General features: G+C 42.5%; 1 protein-coding gene across 4 annotated transcripts in view; it reads left to right on the forward strand.

Moving 5' to 3' along the window:
- Positions 1-15,687, forward strand: part of LOC102734896 (macrophage metalloelastase) — a 54,800-nt gene that overhangs the window by 30,683 nt on the left and 8,430 nt on the right. For 3 of the 4 annotated variants that reach the window (XM_081799582.1, XM_081799584.1, XM_081799583.1), the window contains 4 exons: positions 10,918-10,986; positions 12,104-12,351; positions 13,284-13,432; positions 13,519-13,644. In XM_081799582.1, coding sequence (XP_081655708.1) covers positions 10,918-10,986; positions 12,104-12,351; positions 13,284-13,432; positions 13,519-13,644 — 592 coding nt within the window. Of the gene's footprint in view, positions 1-10,631; positions 10,704-10,917; positions 10,987-12,103; positions 12,352-13,283; positions 13,433-13,518; positions 13,645-15,687 lie in introns of all 4 variants that reach the window. The other variant, XM_031036741.2, reaches the window with a different exon arrangement.

Raw genomic sequence — 15,687 nt, forward strand, 5'->3', positions numbered from 1 at the left:
ATGGACTCTGAAAAACAAACAGGATTCTAGAGGGGAGGGGGGTGGGAGGATGGGTTAGCCTGGTGGTAGGTATTGAGGAGGGCACATTCTGCATGGAGCACTGGGTGTTATGCACAAACAATGAATCATGGAATACTTCATCTAAAATTAATGATGTATGGGGATTAACATAAGAATAAAAAAAAAAAAAAAAAAAAACTCCAGCCAAGAGGCAAGCATAAACAGTGTAGGGAATTCAGATTGCATGCATCTGTGGGGGAGGAAAAATTTCGGTTCGTCTAACTGGACTAAGAATCAGATTGACATGAGACAGATTGACAGGAGAAAATAAAATTTAATTTCATACATGTGGGGAACCCCACAGACATGAGATTCGAAAGAAGGCAGTCAGTCATCCTGGAAAGGCAGCAGGGGAGAGGGGCAGGGCCTTCAAAGGGAAGGAACGAAATTCACAGGAAGGTGAAAACAAGTAAGTGTTAAGTAACACATGTTTGTCGGGCACTCAGAAACAATGGGACAAAGAGAGGACTTTGAACAAATAGGCCTTGCTGGGTTCCTCCCTGTCCACTGTAAGCTGTTCATATCACAATGCAGTTCTCTCTCCTCCTGGAGCAGGCCCTCTAAATTCTTTTAGGCAGTTAGGGGAAGATAAAGTTTCTTCCTGAGTCTTTGGGGCCTTGATTGTTTTCAGCTGAAAATCATTACACCCATTCTCTCTATAAAAACGAGAGCCGAGATAACCTGAACAATGTCAGGTGGCAAGTTCACGAGAATAAAGGGAGGTGTAAGTGATAGGCGCTTATATCAGGTCGCATGGAAGGCAGCCATCACCTGCTAGAAGCGTTCAAGCTCCCACAAGCTGGGATGTGTATGTCTGGTGGCCTGGGAAGGACGTTGCATTTCTACAGAGGAGGGTGTGGGTGCCCCCTTCTCAGCTGCCTGGCCGTTCTGTGCTGAGGCCATCATCTGTTCCAGGCCACCATCACAAGGAAGAGGTCTGGAGACTTGGGGATGATTATGACCGTGACAGAATCATCTTTGCTGTGCAGGACTTTTCTCAGTTTCAGGAATTCTAAAACTGGGTCCAAACGCACTAAAATTATAAGTAATTTTTTAAAATGTAAGTACATTTTTCTAGGAAGGTTTTATGACTTGCTGACATCTCTAAAGACATTCATAATCTCCAAAATGTTCTGAACCACCATTCTACAAAAGTCACTAGACAACTGTATAGAATAGAATATAAATCACTTTAACAAATCTGCAAAGATGAGGAAAGAAAAGTGCTGCAGTAGAGTGAACTTAAGATTCCCTTCCACTGTCGTGGAGGTGAAAGCTGGAAACAGAGCACACACCCATCAATAAGGAAAGCCTTGAAAATTGTGGCATAACAACAGATGTTGGCGAGGATGCAGAGAAAGGGGAACCCTCTTACACTGTTGGTGGGAATGCAAGCTGGTGCAGCCACTCTGGAAAACAGTGTGGAGGTTCCTCAAGATGTTAAAAATAGAACTACCCTACAACCCAGCAATTGCACTACTGTGAATTTACCCCAAAGACACAGATGTAGTGAAAAGAAGGGGCACCTGCACCCCAATGTTCATAGCAGCAATGTCCACAATAGCCAGACTGTGGAAGGAGCTGAGATGTCCTTCAACAGATGAATGGATAAAGAAGATGTGGTCCATATATACAATGGAATATTACTCAGCCATCAGAAAGGATGAATACCCAACATTTGCATCGACATGGATGGACTGGAGGGGATTATGCTAAGTGAAATAAGTCAAACAGAGAAAGACAATTATCATATGGTTTCACTCACATGTGGAACATAAGGAATAGCATAGAGGACCATAGGGGAAGGGAGGGAAAACTGGGAAGAAATCAGAGAGAGAGACAAACCGTGAGAGACTCTGGACTCCAGCAAACAAATATAGGGTTACTGAAGGGAGGTGGTTGGGGGGATGGGGTAACTAGGTGATGGGCATTAAGAAGGGCACATGATGTGATAAGCACTGGGTGTTATACGCAACTGATGAATTATTGAACACTATATCTGAAACTAATGATGTACTATTTTTTTGGTTAAGTGAATTTAAAAAATCATGTTGATTCTACCACTATTAAAGAAAAAGGAAATTGTGGTATAGCTAAACTCTTGATTATAAACTAGGATTTTTAAAGAACAGGTTGAATCTGTATTGGATGACTTGGAGGTTTTTCTACGTAGTGATCATTAGTGAGAAAAGCAGGAATCAGAGAAATGTATGTAATATAATTCCACTTCATAGAACAAATCATGACAAACTTCCTTCCCCCTTACATGAGTGTGAGTGTGTGTGTGTGTGTGTGTATACTGTTAAAAAGAAAACCACAGGTCCACAATGGCATCACTTATGTTAAGGCCTCACTCAATAAACCAAGACTTAATATCTAACTTAATTACAGTTTCAACTCCCCCAGGAATGTAACCTCTGACCAGCCAACCCAGAATATCCTGGTCAACACTAGGAGGTAATCTGCTCATAGACCATTCCTGTTCCCCTTAGGAGAGCAACCTTGCCTAAAACAATGCATTCTTTGCTAATAATTTCCTTTTTTCTACTCCTTCTCTGCCTTTAAAAAACTTTCCTTTTCTACAGCTCGACAATGCTCCCCTCTACTTGCTAGATGGGATGCTGCCTGATTCATGAATTGTTTAATAAAGCCAATTAGAGCTTCAAATTTATTTGATTGGATTTTGTTTTTTAACAATACAATATGAGCAAGAAGGAAAAATACAGAAGACTGTATCTAGATTGTTAATGAGAACCAGAGAGCAGGATGGGGTGGGAGAGAGAAGACAAGAGGGGGATGCATGTCAGACATATGGACTTACGAACAACAAGACCCCTGTATTGAAAAAGGAAGGTGTCCATGATATCAACTGCATGCATGATAACTCATTTCTATAAAATGAGTTGAATGTGCATTTGTGCATGAAGAGACTCAGAGAGGAACAGTGACCTCAGTGTAGGTCATCTCATGCGTGGAATATTAGTTGATACTCTGTTCTTCATGTTTCACAAAGTTGATCCCTTACTCTTTTCCATATATCTTTTGTAGTTCAAATATCTTATGACTGACATACGTTATTATATAATTGGAGAAAAAGTGTTACATTTCATTATAAGAAGAAAAACATTTGCTTATTTTTATTTCAGGTGGCAGTTCTCATTCTGTCTGTATAATTCCAGTAGCCACTAAATTAATTATGTTCAGAAACTGGACGTAGAAAGCACATAAATCATGGTCTCTGTGTTATGCACCTTATTTGGGCAGATTAAACAAGATATGGCACCAGAGGAGGGGCTTAGAAGTTGGGAGGAAACAAAGTCACTAAACATAAAAGTAACTCAGAATGATGGATTAGAATTCCAGTTTATAGTCCATCTTCAACAAAGAGCAATACGTTTGCAGAGAAATGACAAGACAAAGGAAAGCAGTGTTAGGCTTCCAAGGACAGCAAACTGAGGGAAGGTAAACATATGGGAGGAAATTAATGAAATGGGATTTGTTCGTAGAGTCCTCTGGTCTGACGCTGATAAAAGTGTAATTTATATCTTGTCTTTAGGCAGAAAAGGGGGAGCCTTTTCTGCCTTTGCTGGTTCTTGTCTTTAGCTCAAAACAATTTTTAGGGTGCCTGGGTGGCTCAGATAGTTAAGCATCTGCCTTCAGCTCAGGACATGATCACAGGGTCCTGGGATCGGGTCCCGCATCTGACTCCCTGCTCCTTGGGGAGCCTGCTTCTCCCTCTGCCCCTCTCTTTCTCTCTCTGTCTCCCATGAATAAATAAAATCTAAAAAAAAAATAATTTTTATGCCAAAGAGACATATTTTGGGATGACATATTCCAGTTTCCTTCAGTGTATCAGGCTCCAGGATAGAAGTCAGAATGAGAACAATGGGCTCAGTCCCAAATGCAGAGGCAAGAAACACAGAGCCTGCTAGAGGCTTGAGGAGGGCTTGAAGCAAAGGTGTGGGCTTCGTGGGAGTTGTGTTTGCAGAACACCCTGCACATGGGCCCTGAAAGACCAGCTGCCCTGGGACTGATGGAAAGCAGGATCAGAGTCTTTCCAGAAGCAGACAAGAACTTGACACATAGGGAGCTCTCTGAACTTCTTGACTTATGCCTAAAACACAGTTGTTTAGACATTGTTGTCACTCACTAGGAGATATTTTCCATTTGTAAAATGAATTCTAAGCATGATTCATGCTTCCTTGCAGGGCTTAGTAATCATCTGATGGTGTTAGAAAGGAGGAAGTTCCTTGCTGTCTCCACAGAGTGGATCTTTTTAGGGGCACCTTGGGTTGGAAATCCCAAGAGCCTGTTATTCATAGTGAAACTGAGATGTGAAACCTGAGTTCGTGAATTTTCGTGGTGCTAAGGAAGAGCCTGTCTCCTTTATCTGTATTTGTCTCAGACACATTAGGTAGCCCTCCTGCACAGAGAGCATTCCACTTCCAATTTCGTGAAGCCCTGCCTAGGTGGCTTCATTCGGTCCCTCCTTGTGTGTGGGTGCACATGTGTGTGTGTATATGTGTGCTTCCTTCTTTGTGCTTTCCCTTCCCTAGATGCCCTACTTCTCTTCCTCTGTATGGGCCCATGTGATTCTCCAGCAGGGCCCCACACAGTTTACTTTTGGTCAAGACCCTGGCATATCCCAGTGGAAGAGCTCTCACCCAAAAATGATCTCCCTCGAAAGCTGATTCTGAGTCTCCCAGTAAAGACTAGTTATGACTGCACTTTTTTCCAGTGGAGAGTCTTAGGTCAATATTTTGAAATTCTTTACGTCTTTTAGAGTGCTCTATGGCAATGAAAATGTCCATGATATTGGTAGCTCTTTAAGGCATCATCAAACAATACCTGGTAGAAAAATTTGTTGAAAGGCAGCTGAGAGTGAGAGAGGCTTCTGGCGGCTCTAATTTTTTTGGATGGAAATGGCAGTGGTATTTAAATATTGGGGTGGGCAGGCATTTAAATATTTCATAAGTTTGCCTTAGATCACCCCTGATTTAAGGACAAGCATATCAAAGGGACTACTTGCTTGCAGAAATGTGAGCACATGCCTGCACTAGGTCCAGCGATGTCCCCTCCATGTTTTTATTTCAATTCCTTTAAAATCAAACACCCATTTACGGACTGCTTTGTAATAGTGTCCCTTTGTATTCTCTGAAGGCTAAAAAAGGTCCACGATGATTGCTAATTTATAAAATGCATACACTTTCTGGAAAAGTTAGATAAAACATTTAGAAAATTATACTTAAAATATATGAATAGTGACAATGATGATACCGATGGTGCTGGCGATGATAGAGCCCAGCTGCTATGTAGAAAGGACCGTGTTAAGTAGCCTGCATATGTAACATGTAGGAATCTCAGTCCTGCTGTGCCAGATACGATGCATTTTTAAAACATTTAACCTCAAATCTGAGCTTCCATCTCAGTGCGCTGGTAGGAAACTCAGCTTCAGTCGTGCATGCATTCCATGTCCTCCGTATTGATCCGCTGAGCCTGCATATTCTTTCACTTCTGCCGCCTGTTGCTTCTGCGGCAGGCCCCGTCCGTCTTTCCTCGAACCATCACCATTTCAGTGGATTTAGGTTCTTGGAAAGGAGCCAGAATGAGAATAGTATGCTCAGCGTCACAGATGTTGAGGCGAGAACCACAGAGTTGGCTAGCTGCTTAAGTGGAGCTTGAAGGAAAGGAGAGAAATACAGGAAAAAATAATGTCGTGGTTTAAAAATTATCTTGTCTCACTCTGGAAGAGAACTATGTGCATTCTCTCTACTCTGTTCCTATCCATTGATTTGTTTTCTCTCTGAGGTGATCTAACCCACAAATACAGCTGGTCAATCCTTTGTGAGAATGCCACTACTTTTTACTGACACAGAGTTCGGCAGATTTGCCTTCTGTGGTCTAAATAGTATGTCTGGAATCCGGGTCTCTTGGCTTTACAACCATCTTCCAGAGGCTGTGCCCTGGATCAGCCCCCTGTGAGCTGCCATGTCGGACCAGGCATAACTGGTCTCATTAGTCAGTTACTGACCCAGCCCCAGGGTACTACAGGCCATCTGTTCTCAATGGGGGCAGTATCACCCCCAAGTGGGTGAAAATTGGTCACTAGGGGCAAGAAACATCTTATTCTTTATGTATAAAGGATGGGTAACTATAGAGCATATAAACAAGTACATAGTATGTCTCTGGTATTAAAACTTCACGGGAGAAGGTCTAAAATGTCTGTTTCTGGGGGGCAATGAATGAAGTGTTGGGAGACATTGCTGTAGGTGTTAGAAAAGGAAGAGAACCAACATCCATGGGCAGGCTGTCAAGGTGCCAGGCAGAGCGCCGAGCAATTTTGTGCATCGTCTTATTTAATCTTCCAAACAGTTGTTTATGGAGGAGGAAGCTGAACTTACACGACTTGCCCAAAGCCACACAGTTTTGTAGGTAGCAGAGCTGAGGTTTGAGGCCAAGTCTCTTTCCAAAGCCTGGCCCTTCTCGTTAAACCAGGGTGCAATCAAAATTGGAGTGGACATATCTGCATCATTATCTCCACCTCTATGTGTTGACCTTGTTGTTGGAGAGCAGGAACAGGAAAATCAACAGTTGACTAACAACACATACGTGTATCTATCACACTGCATCTCCTTTGTGATGTGTGCATCGGACGTCGGCTTCCTGCTGCATTATCACGTCTTAGTTTATTGTTTGAAGGGGAGCCACTTGCTGGGGGAAGAAAAGAGGCCACAGAGTGAAACCATGGTGACCTGTACATTCTCTGTTTTTCTCCCTCCACTTCCTTTCTGCGGGCTGCACCCCGTGGGAGCATCCTCACTCCCGAACTGGACACATTCCAGCTTTCTCGCCGGCACTCTGCAGCTTCCCTCGTGGGGTTAGTGAACCCGGCGATACAGTTTGGGGCTGAGTCTCAGTTTGAAAGGCAGCAGATTTCTAATCAGTTACTCTGACATTCCCTTATGAACAGCTAACTAGCAGCTCCATGTTGGGTCACGTTCCAGGTCATTCTGGAAGAAGGTGGAGGGTTCTCAATGAGCGGTCTCCACTGTCAACATCCGCTCTTCTGCAGGCTGTTTGTGATTCTGTGCTGGGTGGATGTAGATGCACTTGTGGTTGAACACTGTTATTGAGGTTGACTTTTCTCCTCTGTGGAAAAAGTTAGCTGGTCTAACCCAACCATGGCATGATCAACATTCAGGGACAGAGGTAAGAGGAGAAGGCAAAGAATGAACTTTTATTGAGGTCCTGTCATACGAAGGTAGGTGCTTTTAATGGATTGGGTCATTTATTCTTTACAAAACCTTAATATTATCCCCATTTTACATATAAAGAAAATGAAGCATGGAAAAATTAGCCTAAGTGCACACAACTGGCGAGGGTGACTCTTGACATGTACTTCAGGGGTGTTCCGGGCCAATTCCTGGGGAGCTCGGGCAGCAAATCCACCTTAGCAGCAGGGCACTGTCCAGGCCAGGGCTGGGAGGAAGTGCACAGAGGTGATTCTCCAGAGAGCAGCCCAGGATGGCTGCCCCCTGGGCATCCAGACTCACCTACAGCATTTCAGGACTGCGTGCCTCCTGCTGTCCCCCACACAGCCTAGGGGACAGTCTGGCTTTCACTGAGAAGATTGAGAGTTTCACAGTGTCATTGGTGTAGTGTACACAGTAGTAAGATACCCATAGGAAGACCGAAATCTGAAGAAAAATCAGTGATGTGTGACAAAATGATACGTGTTGTAGCAACAAGGCAGAACAGAGTCAGGAGACCTCCCAGATGTCTCCTTAGGCAATTCACTTCCTTTTTCTGGACTCCCAATTCTTTATCCATAAAAGGAGGGAGTTAACTAGCTGAAATTTTCTTCCTGCATGAACAGACTATTGGTGGAAGGGTCAGATAGGGGATTTCTTTGTATATTTGGGGAACATTTCTCCTCTCTGTTCCTTGCCAATGACCATGTTCCATTTGCCTCTATCTAGAGGGACCTCAGGGATGATACCCCAAATAGTTGAAGGTGATTCTATCAGGGAGATGCCTCAGAAGGTCCTGGTGTCTGGCTCAGGAAGGAAACAATGTGCTATAGAATCTGCTTTTTACTAAGGAAGGTCTTATCAGCAAGTAGTCCCTGTCATCAGGGTCTTTGACCTCAGCCACTTTCTGTGCCTTCATAGACATGTTCTTCTTCACAGGGAGCACTGCTAGGGACCCCTTGATTCTAATTTCCATCAGTGTGTCCCCTGGAAGCCAGTCTGGGCCTGGATCATAATCTTCTTGTAGCTCCTTCGAACACAGGAGGGAGGTCTGGGCACGTAGGTGATCGCCCTTCTCATCCCCATTATCAACCTCTTCTAAACGTCTTACCTAAGAGAGCAGTAAAGGAAGAAGGAGAGCAAGTCACTAAACCTGTAAGGTGTGTCAGGCATTAGGCTACGTACTCTTCCCTATAACTTAATGTAATCCTGGTAACAACTCTTGAGGTAGCTGCTATTTTTATTCCAATTTCACAAACGGAGAGATTAAGTCTTACGGAGATTAATGATTGTGAAAGATGGGAAAATGAGCTAAGATTCTCAGGCTGGTTGACTTGACCCCCAGAACCTAGGTTCTAAGCTCATAGCCCCTGCAATGTTCTTTGGTTGCCCGATGGCCCTTCTCCCTCATACTCAACCCATGTGGGGCATTTGGCAAGCCAAGACCAGAGACCATTAAAATTTGGGTATAGTTTTGTTTTTGTTTTTTTAGAAACCTTCCAGGGAGGACATTTTTTTCCCTTCCTTTGTAGTTTGGGCAGCTTTTGCCTTTATATCTTACATCCTACACTTTCCAGACTTCCTGCAAGTCTTCCCCAAACCAGACTGGTTTCTGCTAGGAGTAAGACCGGTTCTTGCTTTTGGTGTGCTTTAGGAGCACAACTTCTGTCTAACAAAGGCTCCCACAAAGAAAGCTAACTGCTGATGTTCTCTAGGCCCTATTCTCCAACAACATTCATCCATGCATATATCTCGAGGGCCTAGTCACCTCAAGGCGGTTTCAGGCACAGAAATACAGTGGTGAACAAGGCGGACAGAGCCCACCCTCACAGACAGCATTCTGATGGTGGAGAACCAGCCCCTCCCAGATTTTCTGATAAATCCCATTATCTCCAGCTCTCTAGCCAAACGACCATGCTTCTCTTATGGTTCTTGACTTAAATTCAGTATCTGACAGAATTACCTTACAATACTACGTGGTCTTCCCCTTCACAGATCCTAGAGCCACACCTGGTTGTAACCGCAAATCACGTGACACTCTCCTTTTGGGCCAAGAAAAGCAAATGAACATTCTTGAGCACGTACAGTACATGGTTGCATTTATAATACATGGTCTCATCTCATCATCGCAAAAGCTTAAGGAGGCAAAGATCATTATCCTCGTTTTCAAACGAAATATCTGAAGAACCTAGAGGTCAAATCACAGAGATTGAAAAGGGCTGATTGTAGGTAGGATGTCAGCTACAGTGCTCATGCAGGTTTTCCTGGAGCGCCCACCTTGGGGAGAGCCTGGAAAGCAGCTAGCAGTTCCTGGGCCCAGGAGGTGGGTCACAGCAGTGACTGAATCCTAACCCGCCACCCTGGGACCCCTCCACCACCAGCCTGTCCACACAGAATGGGGAGGCAGCCCCAAACTCCCACGTCTGCCTGCATTGTTTATGCCTGGATTCTCAAATGTTTCTGTCTCCAAGCATTTTCCACCGACTGACAGACAGATCCTGTGTGAACGGAGCAACCAGGCCAAGGGAAAAGGAAGCTGGGCGGACAGGGAGGTAGATTGCAGAGGCAAACCTTCCCTATCTTCCACAGTTGAAGTGTTGACCTTGGGCTGCCCACTCTAGCCTATTAGGCAGGTACAGGAATTGGCCTCTGGAATCTCTACCCAGGTACGCAGTCCGGATCAGGCTTGAGTTAGAAGCAGGATCTAAGCCTGCACAGCACATACAGCAGATATCAAAAGCGTCGTGATGTTACAGATTTTCCTTGTTAAACACCAAGTCTCTATATATCACAGTTCTCTAGGGAGCTAGAGTCAGCCTGGAGAGGATTCTTCTAGTTCAGCAAAAGGATTTCATTCATCCGACTTTTTAAATTTTGTTCCTTAAAAAAGCCTGTTTCACCTATAGTAAATATAAAGAAATTATTACAGTAAAAATTCAGACGCTGAACTTTCTAAACATACATCTGTAATTATTGTAACATTTTAGGTGTGTAGTGTTTCTCATATAATGCATTATTTCGGAGGGCTTATTTATTTTGGGGACTATGCCCTGAGTTGTCTGAGTGATGAGTTCGGTGCTAATGGACCCATTGTTGGTCCTAGAAAATGATCTGTGCTTGTGTTTGCGTGTTTTTGAGGTAAGTCAAGGGATGATATCAACTGTGAGTCACTCGAAGGATTTCATATTCACAGAACACGACCTAAGGGCTATATAAGTAGGCACATTTGAGGAACTTTGTACTGAGAAGGAACCGGGTAAGTTGGGTTGAGCCATTCACAAGTTTAGAATGAAGTTTGTTCTGTTGGTGCTGACCCTGCAGGTCACTGCTTCGGGGACGGTTCCTCTGACCAACTCTGCAAGCTCTAAAGAAAATGATGTGGTATTTGCTCAAGTAAGTATTGACCCCATGTATATACCCAGCCTGATTTCTGTCTTTAAAATGTATTGCATTGACTAGTTTTATCTTGAAAAGTACTAGTTGAAAACGAGTTTAGGAGACTACTTGCTTTTAGCACTGTATTTTTCTTTGCCAAAGAGGAATGTAGGAAAGTGGTGTTGTTTTTGAAGGAGTGTTTTAAAACTCTCCTATTAACACTGTCCTATAGGTCACTGCTTCTGGAACTGTTCCACTGGCGAACTCTACCGACTCTGAAAATAATGTGACATATGCCCAAGTAAGTATTGACACTAGAGTATTGATCCAGCCTGATTTTTGTCTCTAAAAGTTGTTGCATTGGGGGCACCTGGGTGGCTCAGTTGGTTAAGTGTCTGCCTTCAGCTCAGGTCATGATCTCAGGGTCCTGGGATCAAGCCCGAAGTCACGCTCCCTGCTCGGAGGGGGGTCTGCTTCTCCCTCTCCCTCTGCCCCTCCTCCCTGCTTATGTTCTCTCTCTCAAATAAATAAATAAAATCTTTAAAAAAAATTTGTTGCATTGACCAATTCTGTCTTGAAAAGTACTAGTTGAAAACTGGTTTAGGAGGCTATTTGCTTTAAACACTGTATTTTTCTCTGCCAAAGATGAATGTAGAAAAGTTATTGGTTTTGAAACAGTGTTATAAAATTGGTGGATGAATTTGTTCCTTTTACTAAAAAGCTTTTACTAAACAGCTTTGGCCAAGGACAGTTAGTTCAAAATAACTGGGAGTTCAACTTCTGTTCAATATTTTACAATAATCATTTAATGCCATTTAATGATCTGAGATTTGAGCAATGGCTTGATTATGTAACTGCCTCAGCCTGCCATGATGATTCAAGAATACTTTTTACTTTCTGGAATCCCAGATATTTCTTCAATGAGCATGTTTTTAAAATAGGGTTTTTCCCCCCATTTCTTTCTTTTCCCTAATCATATGAGTTTGGATGATATCCCCATTCTCTAAGACTCTTTTAACTTTGCATTTGCCATAGTTGTCCATTGTGTTGAGCTTTGGGTTTTTAAGCAGGAAAATATTATCCCAACTTAAATTAATAATTTATGCATCCTGACAATAAAGGTTTTGCTGATTACATGATGCCATGATGTGCCAGAGGCTGAAATAGATTTTAAAGAATAGAAACAAGTTCAAAGAAGTAGACACATAAAGGTGTTTCTAGTGGCCTTCCAGCAATCAATATTGCTAAAAGTTTGTGACTCACCTTGAAAGCACAGAGAGTTAAGATTTTTTTCTCATTATAATTAATTGTCTGGTGCCTGGTTCAGAAACACCAATGTGCAGCTGAGTCAACCATACAGAGCTCCATCAGAAATCCCTCCATGTACTACAATGTCTAACTAAGTGTATTTTTTCCAGAGGTACCTGGAAAACTTTTACGGTTTTGTGATGGACAGAATTCCAACAACAAAAATGAAAGTCAATAGGGACTTCATGGAGGATAAAATTCAGGAAATGCAGCAGTTCTTGGGGCTGAAAGTGACTGGGAAACTGGACTCATCTACTCTGGACATGATGCACAAGCCCCGATGTGGAGTGCCTGATGTTCATCACTTCAGGACAATGCCAGGGAGACCAGTATGGAAGAAACGTTTAATTACCTACAGGTAACATTGTAGCTGTGGACTTTTCTACCTTCCCTTAGGTCTGACTTTCAGAAACCCGAACCATTTAGATAGAGCCCTAAGTCTGGAGGTAGATAAGAAGCCTCCCTCAGTTGTCAGCACTCTCCCTGTGTTAAAATTCATTCTTTCTGGAAGGGGGGATTTTTCACTCAAGGAGGAGTTGTTTGTCAGCCCAGAGCATAGTAGAAAGGCTGCAAATAAAAGGAGAATGAAGCTAAATCTATAATAAATAAGAGACAAGGGAACATTTTATAGGACAGGCAAGATAGATAAATGCAGAGGCCCGGGAGCAGGGGCAAAAGATTTTATTTATTTATTTGAGAGTGAGAGAGAGCAATTTAGCTTTCAAAAAGCTAAATTATTTATGAAAATTATAACTTAGAGTGCTCACTCTCAGCCTAATTTTGACCCAGTAAACTAATTGAACAGTTCACTCAGTGGTTGCTGAATTTCTGTCACAGCGTTGGGTGATGGAGGTGCTGTTTGGATACAGAGATGAAGAGGACACAGTCCCACCCTGGAAGAGTGCATAATCTCGTGGGAAACAGAGTACATGCAGAAGCGCATGATTTTGAGATAAGGACCAGTGATGGTCTTTTGTGCAAAGCATTATGGGAATTGAAAATATGAGAAATCCAGGTTTAGGTCAAATTGTCAATGAATGTCAGTCCTTCACAGAAAGAACCCATAAATCATAAATGAGAAGAAATCCAGTTAGATTCTGTTTAAGGAGGAAGCTGTCCAAGGATACGTGTTTCTGTAGCTAATGATGCAGGTTTTTGTTATCTGGACTATCAATTTATGAAATGATTCATTCTCCACCGATGCAGGCAAAAATGAAGTGTTGCAATAAGACAGAATTAACACATGGTCTCCACATATTTTTCTCTCTCTTTTTTGTTTTGCTGGTAAAGAATCAATAATTACACTCCTGACATGCGGCCTGCAGATGTTGACTATGCCATCCAGAAGGCTTTTCAAGTATGGAGTGATGTGACCCCCCTGAAATTCAGAAAGATTAATTCAGGAGAGGCTGACATTATGATACTTTTTGCATATGGAGGTAAAGAACGTGGACTTATTTTATCTGTATCGTTGGCATGACCTATAGCATATAAAGAAAGACCAATTTTCTTTCCTTTTCCAAAGCTCATGGAGACTACATCCCTTTCGATGGTAGAGGTAGAGTCATAGCCCATGCTTTCGGACCTGGAACCGGGATTGGGGGAGACACACATTTTGATGAGGCTGAAATCTGGACTAAAAACTACAAAGGTAAGAAACAAAAAACAAACAAACAAAAGAAAAAACCAAAACCACACTTGAAAAACCCTTTACAAATTCTAAATTATGTCCCAATTTTGAAAGGCTGCATTCTGAGAAATGATTGTAGGATGGAAAAACTCATTCTGATTATAATTGTGTCACTAAATAAAATGTAACATTTTGTCTCAATTTCACCCTCTATAAATTGAGGATATTGGACTAGATTATCTTAAAGATCAGTTTTAAGAATCTAAAGATGATCTAGTTCATTAGTGTGAACTCAGGAACCTTAAAGGCCATAGTTTAGAAAGGTAAAAACTGGGGCGCCTGGGTGGCTCAGTCGTTAAGCGTCTGCCTTCGGCTCAGGTCATGCTCCCAGGGTCCTGGGATCGAGCCCCGCATCGAGCCCCGCATCGGGCTCCCTGCTCGGCGGGAAGCCTGCTTCTCCCTCTCCCACTCCTCCTGCTTGTGTTTCTTCTCTTGCTGTCTCTCTGTCAGATGAATAAATAAAAATCTTAAAAAAAAAAAAAAAGAAAGGTAAAAACTGATTTAGGCAGTCAGTTTTTGACAGGGCAGTCCATAAACTCAAGCAAACACAGAAAAATAATATACCAGCCATCCTAGGGTGGGGTGGTCATCTGCATGATCCATTATATGTTGACAATTTCTTAGATTTATAGTGACACAGAAAGATGAAGTTATATTATAGAAAACTTAGAAATCCTTGTAGTAAAACACAAGGTTATATGGTCATATGGTCTCTTGAGGTTCCAGGATAGGAATTACAGAACGCTCAGCTGATCATTTGACAATGCCTTCGCTGTATTTACAGAGGAGGCTGTAATTCACCATCCCTCTCAGACAGCTGGGGGAGAAAAATAAACAGTCTCCCCTGTTTGAAGGAATCACTACCCATTGGAAAATTCAAACCCTCATATCACAAGCCTTCCTAATATTTCTAGGGGAAATTCTAGATTATATGACTGACTCATATGGAAAGTAAATGGAGAGACAGTCTTTAAGAATAGGTTCTACTGAGCACCCCATCTCTCTGGCTGATATTGCATGCCTCAGATGGCGTGTTTTCATAGACCAGAAAGGCTGTTTGTTTTAGTCTAACACATGACCCAAGGCTTATTAAATTCTTGATTGAGAAGAGGAGTTCTGCATTGTCAAAAGACAACGGATACAGAATTAGGTCCTCATTGAGCTTCAAAGCCTCAGCTGGTCATGCAAATTTGTCTGAATTTCATCCAAGGTTATTTTGGGTGTATACTCTTTTCATCCAACATGGTGGACTTGGGTTAGTTAGCCTGATGGAATGTTTTAGAATTCTAAAGGATTTTAGAAAAATAATTTAGTACAGATCTTTACAGAGAGAGGAAGTTCAGAGCAGGAGACTGTTAGCAGCTAGCTCATGGGAAAGATGGGGCAGAGCGTGTATTTCCTAATTCTCTTCTTTCAACCCAGTGCATACTTCCTACCTGTCCATGTTACCTTGTTTTAATATGGTGCAATTCTGTGCTTTCAAAAAGCTAAATTATTTATGAAAATTATAACTTAAGAGTGCTCACTCTCAGCCTAATTTTGACCCAGTAAATTAAGTGAACAGTTCACTCAGTGGTTGCTGAATTTCTGTCACAGCGTTGGGTGATGGAGGTGCTGTTTGGATACAGAGATGAAGAGGACACAGTCCCACCCTGGAAGAGTGCATAATCTCGTGGGAAACAGAGTACATGCAGAAGCCCATGATTTTGAGATAAGGACCAGTGATGGTCTTTTGTGCAAAGCATCATGGGAGTTGAAAATAGGAGAAATCCAGGGTTAGATCAAATTGTGATAGTTTGGGATATTTGACGTGTGGAGACATTTTTGTTGTCAAAACTGGAGGGGCGTTGCTACTTGAATTTGAGTGTTGAACCCAGAGTTTTCTAAACACCTGTGATGCACAGGACAGCCCTAACCACAAAGAATGACCTGTCCTACAATGTCAACAGTGCCAACATCAAAAAGCCTTGGGTCAGAGGGAAAGGAGAGGAGTCAAGGCTTTCC

The sequence above is a fragment of the Leptonychotes weddellii genome, chromosome 11, assembly GCF_054177405.1.
Source record: "Leptonychotes weddellii isolate Sample4059 chromosome 11, ASM5417740v2, whole genome shotgun sequence".
In the NCBI taxonomy this organism is placed as follows: domain Eukaryota; kingdom Metazoa; phylum Chordata; class Mammalia; order Carnivora; family Phocidae; genus Leptonychotes; species Leptonychotes weddellii.